This window comes from Triturus cristatus, chromosome 7 (genome assembly GCF_964204655.1).
Source record: "Triturus cristatus chromosome 7, aTriCri1.1, whole genome shotgun sequence".
Lineage (NCBI taxonomy): Eukaryota > Metazoa > Chordata > Amphibia > Caudata > Salamandridae > Triturus > Triturus cristatus.
In genome coordinates, this window is record NC_140590.1 from 1,878,290,437 (window position 1) to 1,878,317,484 (window position 27,048).

General features: G+C 48.9%; 1 protein-coding gene across 3 annotated transcripts in view; it reads right to left on the reverse strand.

Annotated features, from left to right (window-relative positions):
* Positions 1 to 24,754: 24,754 nt before the first annotated feature.
* Positions 24,755 to 27,048, reverse strand: part of ZYX (zyxin) — a 158,073-nt gene continuing 155,779 nt past the window's right edge. For 2 of the 3 annotated variants that reach the window (XM_085620342.1, XM_085620343.1), the window contains exon 10: positions 24,755 to 26,376. In XM_085620342.1, coding sequence (XP_085476468.1) covers positions 26,266 to 26,376 — 111 coding nt within the window. In that variant the 3' untranslated portion in view covers positions 24,755 to 26,265. The remainder of the gene's footprint in view (positions 26,377 to 27,048) is intronic. The other variant, XR_014966999.1, reaches the window with a different exon arrangement.

Sequence of the window (27,048 nt, forward strand, 5' to 3'; positions counted from 1 at the left end):
TATAGAGCCCTTTGCTCAGCGCCTCTGGGATAATCTGCAGGTGCAGGGCGTCCCGTTCGGGGCTGACCGCCATTTAATTAACCTCTACGACGATGACGTAATTTTCTCAATAGCTCGTCCTTTAACTTCAATGCCGGCGATCATGGCAGACCTGCAGGTCTTTAGCTGGGTCTCTGGATTTAAAATAAATCTGCAGAAGTCCAAAATACTGAATCTTACTTCAACACAAAGGACAGTAGACGCTTTGCGTGCCCAATTTGATTTCGACTGGGTGACGGATGGTATAACATACCTAGGTCTGGTTCTGCATAAAAGTCTGGCCAAGACACTGGAAGTGAACTATACAACCCTGCTATCTCGCATCCGAAAAGACCTAGCCCAATGGCGGCACCTGCCTTTGTCGTGGTTTGGGAAGCTGGCTGCGGTTAAATTTTATTACCCCGGGCTTTATATCTCTTCAAAACGCTTCCCTTACAACCCCCACCGAACTCGCTCTTACACATACAAACTCATATTGAGTGTTTTGTTTGGGGCCCGATATCTACCTTGCTGCAGAAGACTGCTGCAGGGCCCTAAGAAGGAGGGTGGCCTTGCATTCTCCAATATCACACACTACTTTCAAGCTTCACTGCTGCACTACCTCGGGGAATGGAATCGTCACATGACAGAGAAGTACTGGGTTTTTATGGACCAGACGGTGGCAGGTCACCATATCTGGAGGGAGGCATGGTTGCCTAGGTCTTTGCATTCTTGGGGGCTATACTCCTCGCCAGTCACTTGCCCCACTATGATCACTTGGGATAGGGTGTCAACGCGGGCTCATCTTACTACTTTCCCCTCTCCAATGTCACCGATCTTTTCAAACCCTGACTTCCCAACTGGGATGGATAAAGGGTCCGGCTTGCGGTGGCTGGAGGGTGGGTGTAAACGCCTGGGGCATCTTTTCGACCCCCAGGGTCATATTCCCTTCAAGCAGCTCCAAGAGTATTACGGCCTTGCAGGCTCGGACCTCTTTCTACATACGCAAATGTTGCACTGGGAGACTGGTCCCGCAATACGACCCTTGGCTGGTAGACCGATTTGAAAAGACAACCGCAAATTTATCTCCAAAATATACTCATTCCTCACTCAGGGTGTCAAGAGAGCTCGAACCGCAGGACAGAGACGTGGGAGGCAGAAATAGGTCACACCCTGTCAGACAAGGAATGGGAGAAAGTCTACTATAGGTCCCATCACACCGCTCACTCCATGTGCCACAACAAAACCGCATTTAAAATTGTATCTTACTGGTACCACACACTGGGCCTGCCTAACCAAGTGGAACTCTCAATGTGACGGGCTCTGCAGGCACAGCTGCGGTAGCCCTGGTACCCTCCTTCATCCGTTATGAACTGCCCAAAGCTCACGAGATATTGGGACAAGATCCGTGACAAATTTGATAGGGCCTTTGACACTACCATTCCTAGACTCCCTGCTTATTCGATCTTGGGACTGCCCAATGCGCTGATCTTCCCCTTGCACTCTACCAAAGGCAGGCAGATTGCGCGGACGCCGAACGCCGCACACCGGGTGCTTTTGGCGGGGTGGAAGTCCGACAGGATCCCGGAACATACACAATGGCTGTATCAATTGTGGTATCTTTTGGGCATGGAGAGGCTGACTATGGCTACTCCAGGGAGCAAATCAGACTACGCCAAGATCTGGGCCCCCTTTGTCTCAATTCTATCCATGGAATTCGGGGAACTGTCCTGTCCCATCTATCTCCGGATTCTGAAACAGATTCCCCGAGGGGCGCGAGGGTGACTCGTGCAATCGTCCCAGATGGGTTCCCTTGCTCCTCATGACACTGTTGACTATCGCATCTGATCATACCCATACTCTAGAGTACATCTTCTGTTTCTTGCTCACCTGGAGAGGGGAGGGGTGGGGGTGGAGGGTGGGTATTGGATTTTTCAAACTGGGTTGTATTTTTGTTTGGTCTGTGTTTTTTCATCCTTTCTCTTAAAAGGCGGACCCTATAGCATTCAGCCGTCAGAAACAGGTCCTTGGTTTGTTGCCACACGCATGTTAGCAGTGCATCGGACATTGCTATTATCCACCTTTCGTGGAGCTAGGACTGTCTATGGTCTCCTTTTAACAAACGCGGCCAGCCCTGAATGTGTTGTAGGCAGCATGCTGTGTCAGCTAACCAAATAGGATAACCTCAGACTGTGCTGTAGCCAGCCCGCAGGGTTGTAGGCAACGATGTAATGTATTTTCATGCTATGTGTTCTGCTAAAAAAACTGATTTAATACTAAATCAAACGTGCTGAGGAACTTGGCAGCTCCCAACCGATCAATGAGCTCTGGGGATTGAGTGCGCGTCAGTACTGGTGACTGCATTGAGCCCACAGTAGTCCACACAAAACCACAGTTCTGGAGTGGCACTGGGTGCAGTAGCCTTTGGGACCAGGACCACTGGGCTGGCCTAAGGACTGTTTGCAGGGCTCGATCACCCCCAACGCCAACATCTTAAAAACCTACTCTTTGATGGTGGCCCTGACCCGGTCAGTCAACCTGTAAATCTTGTGCTTCACAGGAGGGCTGTCACCGATGTCCACGTAATGGGTATTCCAGTGATAACACCTGGGGTCAGAGAGAACAGTGGGTAAAACTGTTCCAACAACTGGTGATAGTCGCTCTGCTGCTCTGGGGTCAGTGTAGGGGAAGAGGATCACACCTTCCACTGACCCATCATGCTCCTTGGTAGACAGGAGGTCAGGGAGAGGTTCACTCTCCTCTTCCACCCCATCATCTGTCGCCAAGAGCATGCTCACTTCAGGCCTCTCGAAGTGGGGCTTGAGGCGGTTCACATGGAGGACCCATAAAGGGTTCCTTGGAGTCCGCAAATCCACCAGGTAGGTGACATAACTTTTGCGCTCCACCACCTCAAATGGCCCAGTCCAATTGTCCTGCAAGGCACAACGTTCCACTGGGGCCATCACCCACACTTTTTGCCCAGGTTGAAATTCAACCAAAGTGGTATTCTGCTCTTGCCACTTCTTCATTTCTTCCTGGCTTGCTGCTAGGTGTGCCTGAGCAAGTTTCCTGAAGCGGGCAGTTTGGTTTCTGAAGGCCAGCATGTGACTAAACACATCCTGGGGTGTTTTTTTCTGGGAGCTACCCTCCAGCCTTCCTTAACCAAACTCAGAGGTCCTCTCACAGGGTGACCATACAGAAGCTCAAAAGGACTGGACTTCTGTGGCACCTCCCTGTACGGAAAGAGGCGGCCTGGCAAGAGGACGTCCCACTTACACCTCATGGGTTCTGTTAGACCCTTAATCATGTCCTTCAAGTTCTGGTTGAATCTCTCCACCAGACCGTTACCTTGTGGGTGGTAGTAAGGAGTGGTGAACTTGTAGGTTACACCACCCTCCTTCCACAGGGATGTTATATACTTGGATATGAAATGTGTCCCCCTGTCAGAAACCACCTCTGGGGAACCCCACGCGGGAAAAATCCCCATTAAAGCCCGGCGCCCCACTGGCACCATCGTTGTCCTGAGAGGGGATTGCCTCCGGGTGGCATGGTCCACCAAGACCAGGATGTACCTGTTGCGCATGGATGTCTTGGGATCCAGTGGCCCCACAATGTCCATCCCTACCCTTTTAAAGGGTGTTCCAACAACTGGAAACAGTTGGAGAGGAATTTTGACCTTCCTCCCAACTCTTACCACTTGCCAGAAGAAGTGGGTGACAAGCCTATCAAAGGTCTTGTCCCACCCCAATAGTCCTGCCAAAGGCACATCGTGAATCCAACCCAGTAGGAAGGTCCTGAGCGCTGGGGTACCACTCCACTAGCACATGGGCTGAGCCAGGCTCAGTGACCGTAGGCTCACTATACAGGAGACCATTCTCCCAGTAGATCCAATGTGATCCAGACTGATCACCAGCTGCCTGATCTGCAGCCTGCCGCTGCAGACTCTCCAGAAAAGGGCATTCTTTCTGCTCCCTGCAGAATTCCTCCCTGGTGGGACCCCCTTCTTGCTGTCAATGGGTCAGGTCAGAGATGTCCACCAGTTCTGCTACCTGCTCTCCTGTAGGCACCGGGCGTCCCCCTCAACGTCAACCTCCTCCTGGTCCGTGGGAACTTCAGGGTACGGTTTCCGGCGCCCCTTGCCCTTTCTCTTGCCAGGGACTTGAGCCTCTGTTTCAGGCTCCAAGTCCTTCTGATCACCCTTTCTGGCCACCATTGACCGATTAGTCACACATGCCCCCTCTGGCAACCCAAGCATCTCCAAATGAGACCCGAGCTCAACATCCTTCCATAAGGACTGCTCCAGGTCGTTACCTAGCAGACAATCTACAGGCATGGTAGGGCTCACAACCACCCTCAAGGGACCCGAGACCCCCCCCCCCCACCCATTCAAATGGAACCTGCCCCACCATACACTGGCGCTCTGAGTGGTCTACAGCAACTACTTGGTGGAATGTCCCGGGGACTACTTGCTCTTCAGAAACCAGATGACACCAGACTGAGGTCACATTGGCTCTAGTATCTCTAAGAGCCTCTACCCTTTTCCCGTTGGTCACCCAGGTGCTGTATTTCTTTGTGTTAGGGGGCACCTGGTTACCTGGGACAATCTCACTGTCCCCTAGTGAAATGAGGGTCATTTCTGCGGGATACGCACCCTCCTTTGGGCACCCCTCCTCCCCAAGCGCTACACTAGCCAACACGTTGGTCTGCCCACCAGTGGGTGGCTGTGTACTTTTGGGACACTTGGGGTCCCCCTTCAAGTGACCCACCTGGTTATATGAAAAACACTTGCGGGGGCCTGTCTCAGCAGGTTTTCCTGCAGAGACCCCTTGCTTCTCATCTCCTGGGGGATGGGAACCTTTACCCTGGGTGTTAGTTTGGGGCCCTCTAGAGAACTCCTGTGTTTTACCCTTGTCCCCCCCCACGTTTCTGCTGGGGACCCTGCCCACCTTTGGATGAGTCTCCCCCAAATGCTTGCTTGTGGACCAGGGTACTCACCCAGCAGTCTGCCTCCATAGCAAGCTTCCTGGGGTCAGTTCGCTTACGATCGACCAAGTGCTGCCGCAAATCTGCAAAACATAAGACTAGACAAGTGCTCCCATGCAATCAGATTGTAGAGCCCCTGATAATCTGTCACATTACTGCCCTTCACCCAGCCATCCAGTGACCTGCAGAACAAATCTACCTATTCCAACCAAGTCTTGGCATCAGACTTTTTTGTGGACCTAAACTGATCCCTGTACTTTTCAGGAATGAGTGCATACTTAGTGAGGCGAGCGTTCTTCATGTCAGCGTAGGTGAGGTTCTGCCCCTTACCCAAAGCTATCAGGGTATCCCTTGCTTCCTCTAGAAATAGGCTATAACCCTGCCCCCCAATTCCTTTCAGGGACACCATTCATGTGAATGGACGACTTGTACCCTTGAAACCGCCTCTGAATGTCATCATCCTTCTTGTACTCTTTGCCTACATTCTTTGGGATGTGCACAATTTTGCCTGCACTGAGGAATTGCTGCCACCATCTGAGCTGGGCCTACTCCTTAGTTCCAGCTCCTTAAGACTTCCCTCATGATCTAATATCATCTTCCTTTCTTCCATGGATATTCTTTGCTCTTCCCTCTCATTCTCCATCCTGAGTTTCTCTAATTTGAACGTCCTTTCTTCCCGCATGTCCTCCAGCTCCTCTGGGGACAGGCCACTGCTGCCTGGCCTGGAGGGTTCCCCTGCTCCCGAAAGCACATCCACCCTAGGAGTAGGCTCCGCCGCCTCTCCACTGAGATCTTCAGATTGCCCACTGTAATGTCTGGCTGCTACCCAGGCCCACAGTGCCTTTTGCAGCTCCTCCTTCCTAGTGAGGCCTTGGACATGGACTTTTAGATTTTTGCAAATGATTCCCTAACATTGTAGAGTTCCAACCTATCCTCCTCAAAGGCAATTTCCAGGGATGCAACAGATGATGCTCTTGATTCAGGCATGATGAAGTAGCGAGCTCAAACTGGCAAGATCAAAAATAGGCGAAAAAGAACCCGTATGTGGCACGTAAGGGTCTGCGATATGGTAGTAGTGCACACCAATCACTGTAAGTCAAGTGCAAACACAATTCCTATCCTCCCCGCTTACAACCAATGTTAGAAATGGGGGTCTCCAGTTGGTAAGGGCTTGCACCTTTGTCCAACTAGGGACCTTTCTTCGTAGTCAGGATAAGGGAGTTACACTCCTAAAATAACCGCTGCTCACCCCCTTGGTAGCTTGGCACAAGCAGTCAGGCTTATCTTAGAGGCAGTGTGTAAAGCATTTGCACATAACCAACATTAATACAGTGTAATCAATCAAGGGTTTGTGAAGCGCGCTACTCACTCGTGAGGGTCTCAAAGCACTAGGGAGGGGGCAGCTCCGTATCAGCCAAAGAGCCAGGTCTTGAGGTTCTTTCTGAAAGCTTGCAGGGTCGGGGAGCGTCTGATGTTCACTGGGAGCTCGTTCCAGGTCTTGGCTACGATGTAGGAGAAGGCTCTCCCGCCCGTTCTGTTTCTGCGGATGCGGGGGAGCTCCATCAGGGCAAGGTCAGCGGAGTGGAGGTTCCTCTTGGGCACGTGGAAAGATACTCTCTTGTTGACGTATTTGGGTTTGATGTGGTTGAGGGATTTGTAGGCATGGGTGATGAGTTTGAAGTTGACCCTTTTCTCAACGGGGAGCCAATGGAGGCTTCGTAGGTGTTGCGCCATGTGTTCCTGACGTGGTGTACCAAGGACGAGTCTGGCTGTGGCGTTCTGGATGGTTTGGAGTTTGTGTAGAAGAGTTCTGTTGATTCCGGCGTAGAGGGCGTTGCCGTAGTCCAGTCTACTGGTTATGAGTGCATGGGTGACAGTCCTTCTGCAGTCGGGGGGGATCCATTTGAAGGTCTTGCGGAGGATGCGCAAGCAGTTGAAACTGGTGGAGGCCACGGCGTTGATCTGGTGTTGATGTAGTCTAAGCATTACAAAAGGACACCACACCAGTTTGAAAAAATATCCAATATTTTTATGTACTCAAGACCAGACCAAAAACGATAAAAATCCACAATACAGTATTTAGAAATCTTCAGTTATCAAAATAACCTTGAAATAAAGTTCCTTGAAGTCGATAGTTCCCTCTGGGGCTATCGCGACGTCATGAACAAACAAATCCAAACAGTTCTGGCTGACTGCGTCGTCGCGGGCCAGCTCTGGTGTTGGGAAGACCTGCAAAACAGAACCTTTAGAAATGCAGGGCATCGGCAACTTCTCATTGAGCTTCTGAAAGCACAGTGTCTGCAGACGTCCTTTCCGGAGGTCGGTGCAGAAGTCGTCCAGCCATTGAAGTCACGCCTGTTGCAGATCGTACTCCTTCCGGTTAAAGTCAGTAGCGCTGGCGTCTGCAGGCGTCGGGTGCTGCGGTGCAAAGTGTGGCGTGCAGTGCCCTCAGGTCGTGGTGTGAGCAGGTCACGGTGCAAGCAGCGGCACGTTTTTGCTGAAGCGCTATCGTCAGCTGACGAACAGGAGTTGATGGTGCCGGCATCGGTAGGCCAAGGCTGCGGTGCAGGAGGTGGGCGGTGTGTCGTAACGTATAGCCTGTCGGTGTAGTTTTGCAGCTTGAAGACTTTCTGGATTCATTATGCTGTGCATTATTCTGCCATCTAGTGGTTGGGTCCGGAATTGTAGTCTCTTCTCTCTTTTTTTTCGTGGCCTAGGGGGGCGTCGACATACCACTATTTGGTGTCCTTCGTGACGTCGACGTGCTTCCTCCGGAAGCTCCCACCTTTGGTCGCCATCTTCGAATTCTTTTTTCTTGTCTTGTGTTATTCCTGTTTTCCTCTTATTTTTTAAAGTTGTCTTAATGTTTTAATCCCTTTCCTCCTGTCTCCTTTCTCTGGTGGAGGAGGGTGGGTTCGCTAGTGAATCCCGAAAGTCTTCAAGCTGCAAAACTACATCGACTGGTAAGAAACTATACGTCTTGCAGCGTGAATCTTTCTGGATTCACTATGCTGTGCATAGACTTTGTAGCATTTTGTCCTTATTGTGGTGGCTGGGTGGAAGATGAGCACTGATTACTGAATATGTGTTGTAAGACCTTCTGTCCAACTTGCGCTTCTTTGTTCATCTGGATAATCGACACAGTAGTGCTTAGTGAACGTATGCACTGAAGACTATGTTGCCGCCTTTGGGAGATGTCTTGGATAGGTGTGTTCGCTAAAAACACAATTGTTGCTCCTTTCTTCCTTGTTGAGTGAGCTTGAGCTGCTCCTCATAATAGTTGCCCAGCTTGTTTGTGGCATAGTTGTATGGTTTGTGCAATCCACCGTGCAATGGTATTTTTGGTAACTGGTTGTCCCAAAAAACTGCTGGCAAAGGAGACTGAGTTGCTTTGCTTTCTACACTCCTTTGTCCTTTCTATATAGTGCATCACAGCCCTGCTGGCGTCCAGTGTGTGCAGCGTCCTTTCTGTGCTTGTGGTTGGTTTTTGGAATAAACTAGGTATTTGGATTGCTTGGTTGATGTGGAACCGTGACACCACCTTAGGCATGAAGTGTGGGTCTGTTCCCATCACAATCCTATCACTGAATCTGCAGGTAGGGCTCTTGAAGTGTTAGCGCTTGCAACTCACTTACTCTTCGTAGTGACGCGATTGCCACTAAGAAGGCTGTCTTTAGTGTGAGCATGTGCAGTGTAGCCTTGTGAATCGGTTCAAATGGAGCTTTCATCAATTGAGTTAGCGCTACGTTGAGGTTCCATGCTGGTGCTGGCATTCTGTTTGGAGGTGCAATTCTCTTTGCTCCTTCTAGAAATCTTTTTACTACTTGGGAGGTGAAGAAACTTTTGCATTTCTCCTCTTGTGTAAGCCACTATCGCCGCTAAGTGTACCCTTAGGGATGTGTAGCTTAGTTTACTTTGCGGTAGATGTGTTAAGTATTTTAGTACCGTTGACTCCCTTGTGATCTTTCTTTGCAGTTTCTCTCTAATGCATCATTCGGAGAATCTTTTCCATTTTGCTACGTCGCATTTCCTTGTGGTAGGTCTTCTTCCCTCCCTGAGCACGGCCATTGTGCTCGCCGGTAGTTTGAGGTGTGCAAACTCTAAGTCCTCAGGAGCCATGCCGGCAGGCTGAGGCTTTCTGGCTCTGGGTGTAGCACCCTCCAGTTCTGCATTGTTAAGAGGTCCCTTCTTGGGAATCTGTGTGCGGGGGCTTGCGCCATCTCTACTATTTGTGAGAACCAGGACTGTCTGGCCCACTGAGGTGCTATTAATATCAGAGACATGCTGCTGTTCCTGCATTTGCTGAGTACCCTGTGTATCAGTGGTATCGGGGGAAAAGTGTATGCAAATGTCTTTGACTAACTTATCCATAGCTGCGAGAAAGTGCCCTCTTTCTTGCATGGTATGCCCCCACTTTTTGCTGAATTGCTGATGTTCTTTGACTGAGTGTGCCCTGGGCTCCTGCTAATCAGGTACCCAGGGCCTATGTTCCTGCCCTAAAAACTGCACTGAAACCTAAACCCAAATTGGCAAACCCTGGCCACATGTCAGCCCCTGGTAAATGGTACCACAGGTACCCCGGGCACTGTGTCCAGAGAAGGCGTCTAAGGGCTGCAGCACTTATTGTGCCACCCTCAGAGGTCCTGTACCCTGACACACACACAATCTTTGCAGGCTGCGTATCTTGGTGCAGAGCAAAGTGAAGAGTAGACATGGCACACATCCCTGTGTGCCATGCCTACAACCCACTGCCCTTGCATACATCAGTCACCCCCTCTAGCTGGGTGCCCTATGCCAGATGTGAGGGTACAGGTGCATGAGCCCTGTACCCCTACAGTACCCAGGTCCATTCCTGGGCACTGTAAGTGCAGTGCTGCCATTAAGAGTATATGGTGCTGGGAGTTTGTCATTACGAACTCCACAGCACGATGATGGCTACACTGAAGACTGTGAAGTTTGGTATCAAACTTCTCAGCACATTAAATCCCACACTGGCATCAGTGTGGGTTTAATGTAAAATGCACAACGGAGGGCATCTTAGAGATGCCCCCTGAAACTCTACCAACTCCTAGTGACCTGACCAAGTGGCTGATTAGGCTGTCACCGCCAGACATGTTTCTGGACCCCTGGGTCGAGAGCTTGCTGCTCTCGGGGGCTTGAAACAATGCACATCCTGGGACGAGGTGCCAAGCCTCCTCCCCCAGGATGGGCAGGGTTCACGAAGGAGAAGCTTCAAAGGCATGCCGCCTTTGTGAGCCTCCCCAGACCCTTTGCTGCTTTCATCAACTGCTCCCCACTGGTTCTAACCCCCACTTTGGGCGGGAGAACCTGTGGGAAAAACAAGTGAGGGGAGGGCGAGGTGAAGCACAACCTCGAGTCCCTACCATCTTGAGGATGGGGGGGGGGGAACCCAGCCAACCAGGGACAGGCTCCTGCCCCCCTCCCACTGGAGAGTGGCAGAATAGGGGGTATACCCACCCCAGGGAAGGGACCCATTGGTCCCTGCCCTTTACCAACCTGTAACATCCCTAAATGTAGTATTTAGGGGCATCCTGAACCTTCCTTCCTCAGATCCAGCAACCAGAAGAGAAGGATGAGAAGCCGTGCAGAGCTAACAAGAGGACGACGTCCACTGACTTGGCCCCAGCCCTACAGGCCTGTCTCCCCTCGAACTTACTCTTGCGAAAACCCAGCGTGTCCAGCAGCCAGCAACCTCAGAAATCCCGGAGGACCTGCCTGCCTTCTTTTTCCAGACAGTTTCTCCCATGAACACCGGACGTGTTTAAACTGCAGCTACTTGTGCCAGCCAGAGAATGCGAATCCAGCCCACTCTGCACCCACCGAACCCGGCCTGAGCTTGAGTGGAAAAATACCACGAGGAGGTCCCTCCGGCGATCCCGACCCGAGATCCAGTGACCCCTGACCTGCCTCCAGATGACACCTGCAGCCTCAATCCAGAGGACCCCCCCTACCGCGACCAGAGCGGGTAAGAAAGTCAGACGTCCAAAGGCACCCCTGCACCCGATGCCCCACAGCCTTGTGTGCCCATACCAACTGTGCCTAACCAACCCTCAACATCCCAACTTACCCCTCGAAGTGGTGGTCGCACCTGGAAGATCCTCGTCCCCGAGCCTGCAGTGTTTCTTTGTCCCGGAGTTTCTCCATTGAAAGCAACAGGGTACCGACCTCAAAACAGCACCCTGCACGCAGGCACCCTAGTGCCGCTGAGGGTGCACCTTTGGTGCTACTTTGGTCCCCAACTTGCCCTGAGCGTAACCCTAGGAGCTTTGCTCCCACAACCCAGAGGCCTGCTTGCCAGAAGCCACCAACCGGAGGCCCGCCATCCCCTATTGGAGAACATTGGGCCTCAACACTCTGCACCCGGCCGCCCTAATGCTGCTGAGGGTGCATCAACAGTGCATCACTGACCCTGGGAGACCCGAGTCTAACCCCAGAACCTTAACTCCCACAGTTGTTTACTTACCTGCACACCGATAACCTGTTTTTCCTCCATAGGATAACATTGACAATTTGTGTGGAGTTTTGAAAACTAAAGATATTCTTTAAAAATCGCACGTAAAACAAAAACGCATTTACTCACCTGTATACAGGAAATGTCCCAGTGCTGAATCTAGGCATCCAGCACGGAGGTAGAAAAAGTAACGTAAAATTAACTTGCCTGCAATTTAGTGAAAAAGCCCATACCTTCCAATGTACTGTATTTGCCAAGTGTTGCTGCTCCCCTGTAAATCAATCAAAGTACCATTCCTATTGCGTTTTCAAACAGTTTTATATCCAGTAACTTACTACTGAAAAGTATGTAATGCTCACCTGTTCCAGGCTTGCTCGGTTCTAAAAAATAAACAGTATATTTTTTATACAAAAACAATTGGCCTAGAGTTCAGTTCTTGAGTGTGTTCATCAAATGCTTTACACGGTCCTCTGATACTGCCTTACTGCTCGACCCAGCTACCACTTTAGAGAGTAAGGTTCTATCTAACTTCATGTGAGCGCCCCCACCCCAGCTGGGAGGCATCCGTTGTGATGGTCAGTGTTGGAGTTGGTTGGGTGAATGGCTTCCCCTGTGATATGTTCTCCTTTTTCCACCACGCTATTTCCTGATGCACTGCATGTGTGACAACCAAAAGATCTTCCCACCTCCCTGTTGCCAGTGACCAATGCTGCTGGATCCATTCCTGGAATGGTCTCATGTGTAGTCGTATATTTTGGACTAGGTGAATGCATGACGCCATCATTCCCATCAGCTTGCTCACCGTCCTCACTGTCAGAACTTGCCCCTTGCTTTACTGACGTGTTTCCTTCAGTATTGCCAATGTTCTCTTCCTGCTGGGGAACTTTGGCCTGTATGGTGTCGATCTCTGCCCCTAAGAATATCTTGATTTGCTCTGGTTCTGTTAACGATTCTTCCCAATGGATTGGGAAACCCAGTTGTGTCAGTGTTAGTATGACCTGCTGGATGTGTTGTTTGCATTGGCTGTACGAACTTGCCTTTATGAGCCAGTCGTCAAGATAGGGGTATACATGAATTCTTTGCTTTCGTAGGTGTGCTGCTAGGCATTTTGTAAACACCCTTGGTGCCTGTTTGAGTCTGAATGCCAGTACTGTGAACTGGTAGTGACTTTGGTTGATCACAAACCTTAGTAGAAGTTTGTACTTGTGGTTGATGGGGATGTGCAAGTACGCGTCCTTTAAATCTATAGTTGCCATGTAATCCCCTTGTATTTGTGGTATTCCCTCTTGTAGGGAAGTCATTTTGAATCTTTGAGTCCTTATAAATTTGTTCAAGAACCTTAGATCTAGGATAGGTCTTAGTGTTTCGTCCACCTTTGACACGAGGAAGTGGAGTAAACCCCCTTGTTCCTTTGGTTGTGCGGTACTACCTCCATCGCCTCCTTGCTGAGGAGTTCCTGCGCCTCTAGTCGCAAGAGTGAAAGTTCCTTTGCTGAGTGAGCCTTGTTTATTGGTTTCCTGTTCGGAGGTTGTTTTTCTAGCTCTAAACAGTATCCGTATTGTAAGGTGTTTAGTATCCACTTGTCTGTTGTGACCTTACTCCACTCCTGGATGAATTCTCTTATTCTGCCCCCTACTGGTGTTGTGTTCGAGGTACTGTTTGTCGTGGAACGTCCGGTTGCTGCTTTTTCCTAGGTCTTTGTACCCAACCCGAGGTGTTGCTAGGGTGGGTGTTAGCTTCATGGTGAAGTCACTTGGAGGAAGGCTGGTGGCCTCCTCTTCGTGTCTGTCCTCGTCCGTTTCCGCGCCCTCGAAAGGACTGGCCCTGGGGCTGGTACCGCCCGTTCTGCTGCTGCTGGCCTTGGCTGATCCCTTGATAGCTGTGTTGGGACATCTGGTGCGATGTAGTAGGCACGTTGCCTCCCCCACCACCTGGTCTTTTTATGGGTGTACCCCTTCTCATCCCTCTGAACTGCAGCGCTCCCATGGACCTTGCTGTCTCGTTGTCCTTCTTGAGCTGCATCAACTTGTCGTCAACTGGTGTGCCAAACAGTTTCTCCCCGTTAAAAGGAGTGTTCAGGATGTTGCTTTGCACCTCTGGCTTGAATCCAGAAATTGAGCCACGCGTGTCTTCTCTCGGTCACTCCTATCATCATTAGTCTGCTGGACGTCTCGGCAGCATCCAAGGCCGATTTCAAGCATTTGTTTGCCATGCTTTTGCCCTCTTCTACCAGGTGAGCCGCTCTTTGTTGGTACTGGTCTGGTAGATGCTTTAGGAGTTGCCCCACTTTCTCCCAGTGCTGGTATGCGTGCCTGTTGATCAAGGCGTTGGAGTTTGAGATGCGCCAATGGATCGCCGCATTTTTCTCCACCTTTCTCCCTGTGAGCTCCATTTTTCTACTCTCCTCGTCTGTAGGTGGTCCGGCATTAGGGGGTACATTGGCCTTTTTCCTAGCTGTTGCTGTGATTATGGAGTCTGCTGGTACTGACCCTTGGATGTATGCAGGGTCCTTTGAGGAATGTTTATACTTTTTCTCCGTTCTTGGAGTCACAGCTTTGCATACTGCTGGTTCTTTAAAGGCATCTCTTCCTTGGTCCAGCACACTAGGGAGCATGGGCAGGAACTGGCTCCTAGTTTGTTGAGGCAGTAGAGTTTCCAGGAAAAAACATGCCTTGGGCTTCTCCTCCTCCATCTTTGCCCCATATGTCTGTGCAGCCTTTTGGACGACCATATTGTAAATCCCTATGTCATCTGGCGGTGAAGGCCTCGAAGGGTACGTGTCAACCCCTTCTTCCGGCGATTCGGCGTTGAGATCATGCCATTCCAAGTCATGTGCCTCCGAGAACGTCGAGTCCCGGCAGGACGGCTGATCCTCGTCGCCTTCGTCCTCGAAATAATAGACTTCCTCCTCCTGTTCCTCGACCGGTCCAGGCATTTTCGGAGGTTCGGCGTCCTCGTTGTCTCTTTCGACTTAGAGCGCGGATTTCGGCGGGATGGTGTATTGGCTCATCTTTTTGTCGAAGTCCCTTTTCCGCTGCCGGATGCTCGCCATTTCGGCCTCGAGCCGCCTCGTCTCCTTTCCATCTCGGCGGCATGTTCGGCGTCGAGAGTTGGAGCGCTTCGCTTCAAGGCCATCGACGTCTAAGTAGATGTTGACCCTTCTTTCCTGGGTGCCAAGGTGTCCTTTTCGAGAGCAACCTTCGACGACCTGGACTTTGTGGGCTTTCGCCGTCTGGGAGTTCTTTTCGAAGGATCCGCTCGGCTGACTCTCCTTGGTTGCTGTTGCCTTAGTCGAGTGTTTCGGCAGCAATGCTCCCTTCGAGGACTTTGCTTCACTCCTACCAGTGTCGCGCGGAGATTTAGCTTCACCCTTTAGAGTGTCGCTCGAGTGTTTAGGGGTCGAAGACTCCCTTACCTCCTTTGACGTCTTCTTATGGACCTCGACAACCGTGCAGTCCTCTGGTCCTTCGGCGATGTTGTCTTCCTCTCCACTGGAGAGGCCCAAGTCTTGGAGCGATGGAGGTGGCCCCTGCATGTTGTGGTTCGCCCTTCACTGCCTCTTTCTTACTCTGAGGGTCTTGGGTGTGAACGCCTAGCACGCGTTGCAGTCCTCGCTGTTGTGGTCAAGCGGCAGGCAGAGGTTGCAGACTGGATGCTGGTCCTTCTGGGCGTATTTGTGGTGGCAATTGGTGCAAAACCTGAAAGGTGTTTTGTCCATCCCCGCGCACAGGGAGCCCCCTGTGAGCGCATTCTCCATTGAAAGTAGAGATCTCAGTCGAGAACCTTCTCCCTCGTCATCCCGGTTACCTGACCTGTAGTCTGGTGTAGCTGAAACTATGATTTTCATTGATTTTCTTCTCTTGGATTCCTCTTCCAAAAACTCTGGAATTCTTCGGTAACGATCCAGACCCAGCGGAGGAAAAAAACTGAAGATGGCGACCAAAGGTGGGAGCTTCCAGAGGAAGCGCGTAGACGTCACGAAGGACACCAAATGGTGGTATGTCGACGCCCACCTGGGCCACAGGAAACAAAAAAAAAAACAAAAAAAAAAAAGGGACTAAAATTCCGGACCCAACCACTAGATGGCGGAATAATGCACAGCATAGTGAATCCAGAAAGATTCACGCTGCAAAACCTTATGAGCAGTGCCCTCATACCACGGTGCAGGCAGCAGCGTCTATTTCAGTGTGGAGCGGCGTTACCAAGGTGTGGAGCGGGGATACCAAGGCATCGTCGTGAAGCAAGACGATGTGGAGTGCGGTGACCACAGGTCGCAATGCAAGCAGCGGCTCGGTGGCGGCGTCAGCAGGCATCGGTGAGACCAGGGTTGCGGTGCGGCATTGCGCCAGTGCCCTCTGCAGTGCCTTCAGGACACGGAGTCGGCAGCTGCGTCGTAGACCGCATCGGGTTGCTTTTCTTCTGTTGCAGCACAAAACACAGTTCCCAGTGCCGAGGACAGAAGAGCTTTAAGTCTTTACTGTTCCTGAGTCTTCTTGAACAGGGGGAAACCTCTACCTCAAGCCCTTGGAGAAACTCACAAAAGTAGATGACAAAGTTCAGTCCAGTCCTTTCGCTGCCCAAGACAGAAGCAGACACTGCAGGCCAATGCAGCAAAGCACACAGCAAAGTGGTAGTTTCTCCTCACAGCTTCTCCAGCTCTTCTTGGTAGTCTTCTTGGTCCAACAGAGTTCTAAAGTTCAGGGGTTTGGGCTCCACTTTTTATAGCCAAAAATACTTTGTCCTCTCAGGCAGAGTGCGTCTGTGCCCAGCCAGAACCAGTTCCGCCTTCTCTGGTGTGGTTTCCTGGCAGGAGGTGGAGATGGCATTGTCCGAGGCAGGCCAGGCCCATTCAGGTGCAAGGACATCTCCTCCCCTTACTCTAAATGCAGCCCAGATCTATTCAGTCCTTTCCTGACCCACCTACACTATCCGGAGTTACTGCTGCTCTCCAGGCCCCATCATCCAAAACCCAGACAGTCAATCCACAAACCCAGCAGAGGCCTGCTGGATGGCTGAGCAAGAAAATACCTACTTTCTAAAAGTGGTATTTTCAAACCCAGAATGTTAAAATCACCTTCACTAAAAGATGCATCTTTAGATTCTGAGTTCAGTCATACTAAACTTTATTTTCCTACCTAGTTCCCAGGGCCATTCTGTTTAGAAGATGTTATAAACAAACTCCCCATTCTAGGGAACAGGTAGCCTTGCAATAGTGAAAAACAAAACTGGCGGTAATTAACTATTAGGACATGCGATCCAGAAGGTGGTTGGCAGGGTTCTTCTTATGAGACTGAAGCTGTGGTCTGAGAACATGAATATTTTATCCCATCTTCAAGCAGGTTTTAGGGAAAAGGTAGGCACAATGGATCAAGTTTTTAGATTTTTAATGATTTATTGGAAAGTGGTAGTTTTAGGGAAAGGTACTTTATATTTAGCTTTTATAGATCTTAAGTCCGCGTTTGACTTAATCCCTCGCCAAAGATTATGGCAGGTTTTATCAGAATTAGGTGTCCCTCCAGAGATTCTCGCTTTTTTAATACTTTTACACGAGGATAATCACGCCAAGATTAGACGGGGCGCTCAGGGACAGCTCACAGAGAGTGTCACGGTGAACAGGGGGGTTCGCCAGGGCTGTGTATTAGCCCCCTGTTAGAAAATCCCGGGCAACCGGGTTAGCAGTCACCCGGTTTTTCCCAAACACAAGGGGTAGCTTGGCTCGAGTGGTCGGGGGTCAGGCACCGTGTTAAGCGTACGTCACACCCTCACAATAACCATGCGTTCATCCGTTCCAAAAACGACACTACACCGTAAAAATTATGAAAGAAAGTAGTTTGTCTTTCTTATTTTCTCTTAGTTGCAGGGTTCATAAAATAAATACAGTACCATAAGACTTTTCTTGAAAATAGCAGGTCAAATAAATAATACCACAGTGGGGTTTCAATAAATAGGATCAGGTCATAAATAAACACGGAATAAATATAGGTGCAATAAATACAGAGGGCAAATAAATACTGTCAGACAATAAATACAATGCAGGAATAAATACAGTCAGACAATAAATAAAACGCCTTCAATAAATAATATAAGCAATCAATAACAATTGCAAATCAGATCACAGTTATGAGGTAGTTTGGTTTTACTATGCCCAAGTACAGCTTGTGGTCACTGGGGTGGCCTGGGGATGTCCCACCTAGAGTGGTCAAGGCTGGGGCCTAAGCTGAGGTAGAATGAGGGAAACCTAAGGTTCTGATTCTTCCAACTATACAGTCCCTCACACAGGTCCCTGCACCAGTCTCAGTTCACCCCCTAGCACTCTCAGGTTGGTCCTAACACCCCTCTAGCCCCAAGAATGGTCTTTTGGGGCTCCACAGGGCCTCAGATGCCCTTTCTACCACTTACTGCCCTTTTCACGAAGATCGGCTCCGCTCGGCGCCGGGTCGACGTCGCTGGGCGGCTCCGGTTCAATGTTGCGTCGATCTGCTTTACCTGACGCCGGGTCGATGCCGTGAGGCGGCTCCGGATTGATGTTGCTGGGCGGCCTCGGCTCGATGTCGTGTTCCGGCGTCACAGGGCCACGGTTCCCCCGCTTCCGGGCGACTCCGGAGTGCGACCTCCACTCCCGACCTCCGTCGGCTCCACTTCGGGTTCCGGCGACTCCGGAGTGCGATCTCCACTCCCGACCTCCTGCGCGCTTCGCCTCGACCTCAGGCGACTCCGGAGTGCGACCTCCACTCCCGACCTCCTGCGCGCTTCACCTTGGTTTCCGGCGACTCCGGAGGGCGGACTTCACTCCCCAGTCGACGCCTCACCTCGACCTCAGGTGACTTCCTACTTGACCTCCGGTGACTCTCCACGACCTCCGTCGGCGCCCTCACTCGACCTCTAGCGGCTCCGGGTACGACGTCTGCCTTCTGTCAGCGCCGCTTCTCCACCTCGGGCTCCAGGTCTCCAGGCTACTCGACATCGGGTCTCCCGGAGGATTCCACCAAACAGGTCAGGAACTTGCTGTTCTTCTCCTTTAAGGCCTGTTCCGGCTGTTCAGGTCCTTAAGATGATTTTCTGGTCTTTATCCCACACAGGGCTTTAGGCTGGGCTTGGTCAGTAGGGACTAGTATCAAGGGTGGGTTTCTGGACCCCACTCCAGGCACAAGTTTCCACCCCTGCTGCCTTACTCCTTCCTCCTTCTGTTTCTCTGTCCTCTCTCCTCTCCAGTCAGGTGCCAACTGCCTACTCCAACTGCCAACTCTGAGCTGGCTTCCCAACATTCTAAACCTGCCTCACACTGTCACAGGGTTCTAGAATGTTCTGGAAGGTACTAGTAGGTTCCAGCTATGTCTCAGGTGACAATGGGTGGCCACCATTTTGTGTTTCAGGCCCTCAGACAGAAGTTTCAGGGGTAGGGAAAATGGCTCCCTGACCCTGCATCAACACTAAAAAGTCTGGTGGTTCCCAAAAAGGAAAAATACTAACAGGGTTTGAGGCAAAAGTGGGACAAAATGAATAATGATGAGGAGGGACCACCCAAAGGGCTGACAGGTCTAACACCCCCACCCTGTTTTCCCTATACATTAACGGGGTGGTGGATCTTCTTAGAGAGGACCCTGCCGATGCTCCAGCCCTGGCTGGTGAAAAAATTCCTACCCTCCTGTTCGCCGACGACACTCTCTTCATCTCAAAATCACCAGGTGGCCTACAAAAGATTTTAAATAGGTTTGGCACCTTTTGTAAATCTTATGGCCTGATTATAAACACTGAGAAAACCAAATTAACGGCAATTAATCCTCCAAAACGTTTAAGGAATGTTTTTACTTTGGATGCCAACCCATTAGATATTGTGGACTCCTTCGATTATTTGGGTATCCGGATGGCGAAAGGGAGGAAGTGGAGCCCGCATTTAACTAAGATGCTCCTATGCCACAAGAGGGCTTCTGGTGCCATTATTAGAGAACAACATCTCTCTACGAGCAGACCAGTGGCCCCGGCCCTTGTGGTATATGAGGCCAAAGCACTATCTTGTGCAATGTATGGAGCTGAAATTGGGGGCCACGAAAGTATCCATGATTTAGTTAAGTCTGAGAACAAATTCATGAGGGATCTTATTTCTCTTCCCACATCAACTCCATTAAAACCACTGTTTTATGATCTAGGCAGACATTGTATTCAGGACATTGCATGACTTCGACCTTTATTATTTTGGGCAAGACTACGAAGGACACCGGAGCTTGCTAAGTATGCCGCAGCCCTAAGCGAACTCATACTAGCTGACACTGGGAAGAGGGTAAAATGGATTTCCTATGTAAGACAATTGCTGAGAGAAATTGGATACGAAGACTGTTGGGAATCTCAGACACCCCCCTCCAAATTGGATCTCAAAAAGGCATATTGGAGATGGGTTAATGATAGAGAATTAAGTAATGCTAATATGGGGAAGCTGACTGAGGCTTATTTTGAGCACAAGACACTTTGCAAATTGGAACCCTACCTTGAGATCATTGTATGTGAGATTCAGATTAGGAACTCTACCTCTCAAATCCGTCACGGCTAGTTGGAAGGGTCAGACAAGCATACCATCAGGTTGCCCAAGCTGTACATCCCCGAAGGAGACTATTCCCCATTTCCTTTTTGCCTGCTACACTTACAGAAGAGCGAGATCCAAGTGGCTGAGACCAATTTGCAGAATTCTGGGCTCCAGAGACTATGTAACTGTGTTGCGTATCTTAAAAACCGATACTTCGTCTCTCATTGTAGTATGCGGACTGGCCAAGTATCTGGGTTGCGCTTGGCTATTGAGGAAAAAAAACTTGCCACTTTTGCACATTGAAATGCTGTTGAGGCCCGGTTTTTATCCTTTTTACCAATCCCTTTACAATGAAATTTGTGTCTCTTTGAACATATTCCATTTTTAGATACATTTATGATCAATTCTTTATAATTCATCAAATGTTTTACTTGATCCTTTTTATCTTGTATTGTATGTTGTGCTTTTATGATATTTTTATCGAATAAAGCTTTACCTACCAGTATTAGGACATGCCACACACACCAGTGCATGTCCTACCTTTCACATACAATGCACCCTGCCCACAGGGGTACCTTGGGCCCACCTTAGGGGTGACTGACATGTAAGAAAAGAGAAGGTTAGGGCCTGGCAAGTGGGTGCTCTTGCCAAGCCGACATGGCAGTACCAGACTGCACACAGGCTCTGCAATGGCAGGCCAGAGTTCCATTTATGGGCTGCAGCCCACTAACCGCAATTGATTTACAGGCCCTGGCACACTCAGTGCACTTTACTAGGGACTGACACAAACTAATAGGCCAATCATGGAAACACCCATCCATAACACCTTTTAACACAGGAGCACTTGCACTTTACCGCTGATCAGCAGTGAGAAAAGTGCGCAGAAACACTAAGCCGGCAAAAAACAGAGTGAAAACCAGGAGTTCAGAAAGAAAAAACTCAGGGAAAACACGCCAAAAGATGCCAAGTCTAACAACCACAAGTTACATACTTAATGCGAGTCGGTGCAAGAATGCTCTGCAAGGCGCCGAGGACAGAATTCAAATGGAGTCTGTTCCATCAGAAGACCGGACCGACGCAGTAAGGCCCTAAGGCCGCCTACGAAAATGAAGGATTCGTTGACCAAAACGATATGCCAAGAAGTGGGAAATGCGTATGAAACAATACCATATCTAGGGTAGAGTAGATTGCGCACCGAGGGGAACCCGAAGAACTGTTTCGAACCGGAATGCAGCAATACACGTCTGAACCGGATGGCGGAAAAGAACTAACGATGAAAGCAGATGCCTATGCACACTAGCATTCAAAGGAGGAGTCACCCTTCCTCGTGACTGGAAAGACTTCTTCGAAGAAAACCAACTTGCAAACATCCAAACTAAACACTAGAAGGCAGGAGTATGCAAAGCATGTGTATCCACAGCACATGCTTTGAACACAAAGTTTTGTTTTTGATTGTTAAAACAACAAAAAAATATTGTTTTGAAAGAAAGTTGCCTGAAGACTTCTATTTGTGCACTGAACTTGGTTTAAACTTTTGGTTCTGTTCACAGTAGAAATGGCATACAGCAGATGCAGTAAAAATTGTTCGCATGATTTCACTAAGTAATATGAATACCTTTAATTGGCCAATTGTTGTACCTTATTTCTCTGGTTGGACAGGTTTCTTAACAGGTTGAATTAACTACAGAACATAATAAAACAGACTATATTATACTGACACACAGGGAAAGATTATTTACAGATTGTAAGAATAACATTACGCAAATATGTTGGGACAATATGTGGACATAATGATAGTTAAGAACTGTCTAGTTTGTACCTTTCTTCTTTCTTCTGCAGGCGACGGAGCGCCCAATCATACAGCCTTTCTTGTAATGTTTTTGTTCGTATACTTTATAAGCGAGAGTTTCTATCGCCATACATGTTGGATTTCAATGTTTTGGTGGAAGACCTTCCCATTTGTAAAGATATATATTGTAGGACAACCTATAGTAAATGTTTGAATACAATCGCATAAACAAACCCAGACTCTAAATCAACAAGGGGGTATGTTTGCAGTCTGAGTAACAGAGTATTAACTTGTTGAAGAACATGAGGAAAGTGAAGATTTTAAGAGATTGGAGGGATGAGAAGAAAAAGCAGAGAACAGATCAAGGCTTGAGTGGAATTTAGGTTTTCAAGTTTGCACCCAAGTTTGAGAATGGAACATGATGGTGCATCATGAACATAGAGGAGTCAAATCAATATTGAGTTTATGGGAACGATTGAATGTGAAAGGAATTTTGCTGTCAGTGGTAATGTTCTGTTTGGTGAAGAACCAATACTTAGAGGGATTTATTATGTGTGGTAAGACTGCTACTTCAACCTACCACATAATTGGGTGGGTTCTTGCTGTCTGGCTTTGGTATTTCCTAGAGTTTATCATGTGAATGAGAGGAGTGACGCTGTTGGGATGATAGGAGTGAAACAAGGCGTTGGTCACATTGTGCTAGATGTATTAAGAGCTAAGGTTCCATCTATTGGTGTGGCTATGAATGATGTGAACATTAGACTATTATCTATGCTTGGGGATCAGTCTGCTTTTAATACTGCTGGTGCACCAACACAGATCAGCACAGAATTAACTGCTATGCATGCAATGATTATGCAAAACCACTTGGCGCTAGATATCCTTCTTGCAAAGGAAGGTCATGTTTGAAGGTGCGAGTGTGTGTTGTATCTTCATCCCAGATAATAGTAGGGTGATTAATAATTATTTCTCAAGTACTGTTAATATTGCTCATGAAATCCAAGTTTTTGAAGAGAGTGGCTTGTTGAAAGCAGTAGATTCTTGAATTAATGGGATCGGAAAGTTTTAGCAAGTTTGGCGAGTGTATGGATAACTTGGGTGGGAGTGTGTTTAGGACCATAGTAACACATGCAACTATTGTGTTGATTTGTGCAAATTTTTCGGTTTCTCTTTTTCAAATTTTCTATAAAAATATTTCTAAATTGCGGCTGTAAATATAAAACAGATCAAAGAGGATGAAATTGAACTAGAAGATGACAGATCAAAAACATAATGAACAGAAGATACTGGAAAAATTTAATCGCAATAAGCAGAAAGTGATGCAGTCTATATTATAGCTAATTGTAGTTTTTAATGATTATGGAATAATCAGAGGGGAGAATTGAGACTTTTGTACATTTATGAAATTGGGCATTATTAATGCTCAGGATATGGATTTATGCTCAAATTCACACTTGTACACTTATCTGATGTTATTCCATTTGAAACTTGTTTACTATGACCTGCTAAAAGTGCCTTTTCTTTGGTGATGCTAACTGGAGCTCAGCTAGGCCTCAACGCCATTTTTGTTCAAAATAGATGTCTCACCATACATGTTCATCGTTTAATAGTCTAGCTGCATACAGTCACGCAAAGTCGTTTTATTTCCGGATGATGTTCTCGAAGAAGTCTTTCTAGCATGTTCTCGAAGAAGTCTTTCTAGAAATGTTTCATCCTTCAAGGTTACTTCCACCTGCTCGCAGTACTGCATTTATTCACAATATTTCACTGTTTTGAAACTAGTTTTTTTCTGCCGTCTCCGGATGACATTAGCATAGAAGGGGCTGAATTAATATTTCTGTAGTGGGGTAGTGCTTAGGTGGTAAGGCAGCGTGACACTAAATTTTCTACGCTCTGATTTGCTGAAATGTTATTTTTTTGCTCACACCAGGAAGAATCTGCAGTTTTCATTCTGTCTTACGGGGAAATTTCCTATATAACCACTTTAATTTGGCTGTGATCCAGATGCTACTAGAGATGCAGTCTAATTGTTTTCTGATTTTGCTGCTCATTTGGAACTTAAAATATTTTTGATTCGGTCCATTAGTCTGTATTGCCCTATCACGGAGAGCCTTCGCGGCTGCGATTTATGCATCTGCACTTCAGTGCCTGTATGGTACCTTCCGAATTTGTCTATTAAATCATTCTACATTCCTAATTTCAACCTAGAACTCACCAAAGTCGGTCCTCGCTTAATTGATTGGATTTCTATCTGCTGTACGGCACCTTATCTTGGGACACATTGCCTCATGAAATTGAGTTTTAACACCACTCCCAATCCATCCACACGTGGGCGTGTTGCTGAAGTGTATTTTGGTGTGTAAGGTTTTAGGGGTCCCCCTCGCCCACACTCTTCCAGTGGTTTTGCATATTTCTGTCATGCGGGGCCAAGATCTCTCACTTCTCGTTTCCTCTGTGGAGTGTGATCTCTTGAAACAATTTCCCACATTTTCATTTTGTTCTTATTAAGATTTTCTTTGTAGTTACTTGTGCCTAGGCTCTCTTTTACCATGGACTGCATTTGTTGTCTTGTTGAATATTATACACCACAGATGTATCTCCGAGGGCTGCTGTACCACCCGAGCCAAGCGATCCAACGGAAGTCGAAGTTATGATCGTTGTACCCTCATAGAGCACGCTGCAGAGGTGGAATTTCAGCCAAAACCTCTATCAAGACTGTGGTCTCAATCCAACTGCCTGCCAGTGTATTTTTATTTTTTTACAGCTGAAACATACAACTAGGCAAACAACGCTGGATTGCTACATTGGTATCTCATGCCCAGGAAGCACCAGTCTGCCACAGTCGGTGGTGGTGATCAGACGTGTGGATTGATTCCATGAAACTCACCGGAATCCTTCTCATGGACCTACAGGTGAGCGACAGGCGAGGAACACACTACATCTGCTGCTGATAATAAACACCAGGAGGCAGAAGAATAAAGAAAAGTATTTTATTTGATTTATATACAATGGGTGGATTTCCCAGTACAATCTTTATCCAGTTGTTCAAGCAAGTTTAACAGAGTCATTAACAAAGAACACCCAGGAATGTAAACGCAGGCGACACGTCGGTCAGCAGCTCCCCGAAGAGTGTAGGGAACACCTCCTGGGGCTGTAGTTCCGACTCATTCTTGGCAATTTGTTTTTATAGAAAGAGCAGCAAAAAGTACAAAATAGAAGCAGAAAAACAAAACCCAATCACTCACTCAGAATTTCCAGTCACCTAAGCCATCGCTTGAATTCTTCCCCAACCCACTGCAAGTTGTGGAGTTGTCCTTTCTACGCCACATAGGAGCTCACAGAGGGCGAGCAGTGGCACGAGTAGCAGCAAAGTTCTACTTTCAGAGATCACTGTTGCATAGAGGTTAGTGAGTGTGTGAAGGCGAGGAGGCTTTGTGTGTCCCCACACAGGAGGAATGAGCTAACCGTGGCGGAGCCAGCGGTGTCCCTACACTAAAGTAATGAATCACAGTAAGGAGAGGTGAGGCACTGACTGTTTCTACACAGCAAGGACTGAACCATTATTGGAGGGAGGGGTAGTAGGTGCCCTGCACTGAAAGCATGAACCTTTCGGAGGAAAAGAGCCGGCTTTAGCTGTCCCACACAGGATGAATAAACTATTAGCAGAGCCGTCTGCGACTGTTCCAACAGAAAAGAAAAGGTAGGGGCTGGCAATGCAGGAATGGACCTCTAGGGGAGAAGGCAGCTGCTCTCACTGCACAGAAATGATGCACGTGATCGGGGTGAGAGTAGGGCCTGTCCCTGTGAAGCATGACGGACTGATAGTTAAAAGGCAGGAGCTTTACCCACAGTGAAGGAAAAGAAGAAATGAGCCATTACAAGAGGCAAGGGGTAGTCTGTGAGCACGGCTGTGCTCAGGGGTGGTCTGCGAGCACAGCTGTACTCAGTGGTGGTCTGCGAGCACAGCTGTACTCAGTGGTGGTTTGCGAGCACAGCTGTGCTCAGTGGTGGTCTGCGAGCACGGCTGTGCTCAGGGGTGGTTTGCGAGCACAGCTGTGCTCAGTGGTGGTCTGCGAGCACGGCTGTACTCAGGGGTGGTCTGCGAGCACGGCTGTGCTCAGTGGTGGTCTGCGAGCACGGCTGTGCTCAGTGGTGGTCTGCGAGCACAGCTGTACTCAGTGGTGGTCTGCGAGCACGGCTGTGCTCAGGGGTGGTTTGCGAGCACAGCTGTGCTCAGTGGTGGTCTGCGAGCACAGCTGTACTCAGGGGTGGTCTGCGAGCACGGCTGTGCTCAGTGGTGGTCTGCGTGCACAGCTGTACTCAGGTGTGGTCTGTGAGCATGGCTGTCCTCAGGGGTGGTGTGTGTGCACGGCTGTGCTCTTCGCTGTAGCTATGAGAGGCGACCAGGGAAGGATGAAATGCTCCAGTGGCTCAGGAGCCAGCATGTGGCCTGCATGGTGTGACTCCTGCTCCAGGGTTGGCCTCTCACCGAGAAGCCTTCACGCGGCTCGTGTGGCACTTGATGCACAGCACGTGACCATCGAGGGGGTAGCAGCCACTCTCATCCGCCTCGATAGAAAGAAGTTTCCCACAGTCCTGTAGGGAGAAAGTAAGAACAGGAACAAACGGTTAGGACAAAGTCCAACACACGACAAGGACAGAAGTCCAGAAGAAGCTACTGCCTGCAGCACTGATGTGGGATCTTACATAGATGTACATGTGTGCTCTGCCACCTCACTGCTGGACCCAGAACAGTCTGATGCATTTAAAAAACCGGCCTGCTGGCCTCATAAGAGACAAGTCCTAGTGAATCCATATGAGGTGAACAGGCTTGGTAATCTACAATGCTTTTATACTGCAGAACTATGACTTACCTGCAATACTGGTGCTACAGCTTGAAATCTGTTACAGATTTACATGCCTGTATAATCTAGTAGTCAGATATGTAATTAGGAAGAAACTAGTAGTCTGTAACAATAATTTTCCAGCCTTGGACTCCTCTAGATACAAATGCTGGGCGTTGGCTGCCATCTAGTGGTTGCTGGCAGTACTTCTATAAATATCAATGTTTAGGGCTCGCCCCTCGCGATCGCGATGCAGTGCGCAGCTCTGCTTGCGCAGGTGAGCCCCTTTTGTAGGGGGTTTAGAAACGGACCCTGGAATCGCTCGTGCGTGTGCTTTTCCTTTTGGGTTCCGCTATTGAGCTCTGCGTGCATGTTTTTTTTTTTTTTTTTTCAAACAGAGCACGCAGTAGGCCAAAGGCGGGTG